Source organism: Harmonia axyridis, chromosome 6 (genome assembly GCF_914767665.1).
Source record: "Harmonia axyridis chromosome 6, icHarAxyr1.1, whole genome shotgun sequence".
Taxonomy (NCBI): Eukaryota; Metazoa; Arthropoda; class Insecta; order Coleoptera; family Coccinellidae; genus Harmonia; species Harmonia axyridis.
In genome coordinates, this window is record NC_059506.1 from 6,319,182 (window position 1) to 6,323,742 (window position 4,561).

General features: G+C 33.2%; 1 protein-coding gene across 2 annotated transcripts; it reads left to right on the forward strand.

Moving 5' to 3' along the window:
• The first annotated feature begins 1,282 nt into the window (after positions 1 to 1,282).
• LOC123682692 (brassinosteroid-responsive RING protein 1-like) lies at positions 1,283 to 4,275 on the forward strand. Of its 2 annotated transcripts, XM_045621458.1 has the most exons (3): positions 1,283 to 2,627; positions 2,716 to 3,619; positions 3,802 to 4,275. In XM_045621458.1, exons 2-3 carry the CDS (start codon positions 3,558 to 3,560, stop codon positions 4,118 to 4,120), a joined length of 381 nt encoding a protein of 126 aa, XP_045477414.1. In that variant the 5' UTR covers positions 1,283 to 2,627; positions 2,716 to 3,557; the 3' UTR covers positions 4,121 to 4,275. The 2 variants fall into 2 exon arrangements, with proteins under 2 accessions (XP_045477414.1, XP_045477413.1); XM_045621457.1 differs by having other exon boundaries at positions 1,283 to 3,619.
• The last annotated feature ends 286 nt before the right edge of the window (positions 4,276 to 4,561 follow it).

Consider the following 4,561-nt stretch of genomic DNA (forward strand, 5'->3'; position numbering starts at 1 on the left):
ATTCGGAGGGACCACCAACGGTGGTGCGCGTCCAAAATGGTTTCCAATTTAGGCGGTACCAACGGTACAACCCCATGTCAATAGTACATAACATGGGGTGGAACCAATAATCTAGGTACATAAGGACAATCACTCTGATTGGACAAAAGGAAAAAGAAGATAGATGCTTAGAAAAATTTAGTAGAAGGAGGGTGACGATTATTCAACTATAAAAACAATAGTTTGCAATTCGGTAGACAGTTAGAGTCAGAGTTAGAATTAAAGTTAGAGTTAGGGTTCAAGTGGAAGATCGGGTTCGGTTCGGAAGTTGGGACCAAGAGGGCAATTCGGCCCTGAGTTCAAGTTCGATCCTAAGTTGAATAAAGTTCAAGTCGGTTTGCGGGAACGGTTTCAGGAAAGGTACAAATAGGGAATTTGTTGAAAGGTTTATTTGAACAGTGATTGTGAAATCCAGGGTAAGGATATTTAATTTAATCTTATATATGTATATTGGTTGCTGATTTTTCTCCTTATGAAAGATTTACCAAAATAGTCCAAGATTGTCGAGTGTTATAATTTTTTCTTATTTACTCTTAAGGTGTTTGCCATAGACTAGTAATGTGCAAATTTTATTGACTGTATTTTCTCATTAATTATTTCAATCCATTATTAAACTTTGTTATTCAAAAATACTTGGTCTCATTCAGTGAAACACCTCCTCGAAAAAGATCAAATATAAGACTTATCCTATCCTTCAAACGTTTGAAGGTGTCATATTTTGACATTGGACGAGTAAAACTACGCCACTGCTTGAAATGGAACAATACAAGATTCAACAACGCACAGAAATTGTTAAAATTCACTATGAAAATGCTGTGGATAACCCTTTAAATTATAGCTAATTGCTTTCTTTTATATTTCCTCAAAGATTTCTTCGGAAGGAAATGTATTTTTTTGGACATAGAAATGCCAGGCACGGTCTGGCCAGATCGGCGATCGCCGAGGGCCCCGGCCCAAGGGGGCCCCCAGATGAACCAAACTAAACTAAACAAATTTTTGAAAATATGTTTTTTTGACAATTTTATTTCATTTAAACGTTTTAAAATGAACAACGAATAGACATTATGGGCAAAGTTCTGTATTGATATTTTTGTCAAAATCTTTTATTTGAACAAGTTGATAAAAACAATTGCTTCGATAAAACGCAATATAATTTTGAAAGGCTTCCACGATTCATAACGTTATGGTAGACTCTACACTCTACCCAAGATACAGGAAGCACTTATATACCAGTTGGCTATTTTCGTACGATATGTCATTCGATGAAAAGATTATGAAAGGCTTCTAGAAATTACTGTAGTTGAAGACTCGAGTGGTCCTGCATTGTAAAAACGTGTAACTCCAGAATTAACCAAGTACGGAATTCTGGAATCAAATATCGTTTCATGTTCATTCGATGGAAAAAATAACATGAAAGAGTATTATAACGGTTTACAGGCTCACCTTAAAAAGCTAAATGAAAATATGACGTATCTATCACGTCTTGAACCTAGTAGCTGATTCAGCAGTAAAGTAACTAGAGACAGAAAACTTGTTTGGATTGGTGGGAGAATCTGCGGTTTTTCTGAGTTCATCTTACAAGCGAATGGCAGTATGGTAGAAAGAAACAAAAAACAACATACAAACTTTATAGACTGCAAAAGTCTCTAAGGCTCTATTTTCGATAATTGATGAAAGTGTGTTGAAGAAAACTGCCAAAGATAAATAATTGACGTCAGTAAACCGTATTAAAAAAACATGATGGTCAGTTTGATTGTAAATCTAGACATATGGCCAGAAATTTGGCAAATCAATGATCAAAAATTAGAAACTCATTTATTTCATTCGTTTTACATTTGGTTCTTGTTATAACTCCTGGTTCAAAATATTTGCAAACTAAAACATTGAACTACGCTGTTGCTTGGAATTCATTTCAATCACTGCTCAAACTAATTAATGAAAAAAGAAATGATAAACATTTTGAAATTGTATACACGAAAATAAAAGAGTATGCGCCAAGAGTCTGCTATTAATTGTAAATCGAAAGAATATCGGAAGAATCGGAATATTGATATGGAAATAAAATTGCATTTCACGGAAAGAAGAATTTCAAAGAAAAAACGGATGTCTGGAAAAAATCAAAAGATGATTCTCCTAAAATCTCAACAAAAATAATTACAAGTCAGTATTTTTCGATGTGTTAGAACCAGCAATGAAGAAAATTTTTGTCCAAATAGAGAAATTTTAGTGGACCTGTCTTGGTTACACCCAAGAAAGTTCAATGAAATAAGCTTGAAGATATTCCAACTGTAGTCTTCTCTTGTACTTCAAACCTGCAAAGTTTGAAGACGTTGATTATTAACATAAATAATTTGCAATCAGTTCAAAAGTTTCATGCAAATCGAAAATACTCAAGATGAACAAATCCCAGGCGAAATGTTAAACAAAGCAGAAGGAAATTTAGATTACTGTCAAATTGATTCAGAACCTAAATCAGAAGAAGCAACTTTTCGTGGTCTACGTAATGACAGTAAAGCAATTGTCATGTGTTCGTCATGCGTATTTTCAGTTCTTTTTTATTTCTCTGGATCGGGCTTATTCATTCACTTGTATGTATATTATAAATACGATATTTTGTATACAGGTTACCTGTGAAAGAGTATTTTTTGAGTTAAAAATAATCAAGAATCGTCTTAGGTCTAGTTCAAGCCAAAACCTTATTTCTATCCTAGTTTTTATGAATATGGAAAGAGATTTATTTTCTGACTTGGACAAAGATGACATAATTAATGTCATGGGCAGGAGTTGTGAAGAACTTACCAAAGACTGAAAGGATAGTTAGTAAAATCATCAATTACTCAACTAGCACTGTGCTAAGAATTTGTTTTGTATTTATATTGTTAACAACAGTAGTCATTTTGACCTACTTCATATAATGATTTATTTTATACTTTTATTTCATTATTATTTTAGGCCCTATTTTACTTTTTAGTATCAATATACCAAGTTGTTACCTTAAAGTTCAGTTTATAATTGTACATTTTTTTTGTCCTGTGTTTTTCATTTTTATGTTCGTAGTTACGTCATTGGTCTCTCATTGAACTCTCATTCTACTTCAATTATAACCACTTTCAAGGACTACTGAATGCATAATATTGTTCTTTCAATTAGAGATACAATAATAAATTAATCTAAATTTGCTGCTGGAGGCAGAATACTTTGAGATTCATTCAAACCTCAACCACCATAATTTAAAATTATTCAAGAGCACGTTTTGGCTGCCGTGATAGGTTCTCGTTTTATTTCCTGAAGGGGGGCCCCAAATCAGCATCTAGCCGAGAGCCCCAAGTGGAGCCAGACCGGGCCTGTTTGTCCCTTTTCCTAAATCAAACTAGTAATGAATTGCGCAGGTGCACATTCAGTATCCAGTCCCGTTAGTCGTGTACGTGTTCGAGTACATAAAGGTGCTGGTACGCTAAATAGTTTAGTATCAGTTTGACAGTGTTGAAAGCAGAGCAGTAAATTTTGAAGCCGAAAAGATGTCTTTAGACCATCTATATGAATTCAACTTCGAAAAGTTGTACAACAATTGTACAGAAAGGTAATGCTTTTACATCATTTTTTTCTTTCATTATTTTTGAAACAATATAATCAAATGTTATCTTTAGTTTCTGAATGTTTCATTCTTATAAAGAAATTTTTGTTCAATATATGTGTATGAAATGTACAATAACCATATAGTACCTACAAACAGTGAATTAATATGTACTTTTTTTTTCCTAGGAGTATAACATTCGAGGAGGATTGTAGCGTATGTTTGAGTAGATTGACAGGAGAATTGTACCTTACCGATTGTGGACATTCATTCCACAAGGAGTGCATCGACATGTGGTGCTCCAATTCCAAATGTTGTCCCATGTGCAGGACAAATTTAATTTTCGAAGAAACCTTCAGTATCTTCGATACTAATTGGAAACCTGTCAATATCCATCGGTTCGACAAGATGGACAGTGATGAAGAAGATGATGAGAGTGAAGAAGATTATGAAAGTGAAGAAGAAAAAGAAGAGAAAAATGAAGGCCAAACCAACGAGGAGATTTAATGGAGGAAATATCATTAGTATTTGGTTTGTTTGGATTCATGCTGTATCGCTTTATATATACATATTTTATTTTGAATTATGTTGTGTTCACATGTCATCTTGATTTCTGCAAAATTTTACATCTCTAATAAATTATAAATTGTGTTATATTTAAATCATTTGTTTTTTTTTTCATCTTATTTTTCCTAACTTCAACTAAGTGTCATTTCAATCAGAAATAGCTCTCGTTTGTCTTATGAATGTGATTTATTATAAATAAAACAATTTAAAAAAATAAACTTATTAGGAGTACAACTTTGCTTCCGCCGTTTTGCAATAGATAGCTATAGAAGTAAGTGGTAAGTGATAGTCGAAAAATCGTTCGATGTTGCTAAGCCTACAAGAAGCACTTACTACAGACGAGTTGTAACAAAATCGACTAATAATCCGAGTGATCAAACA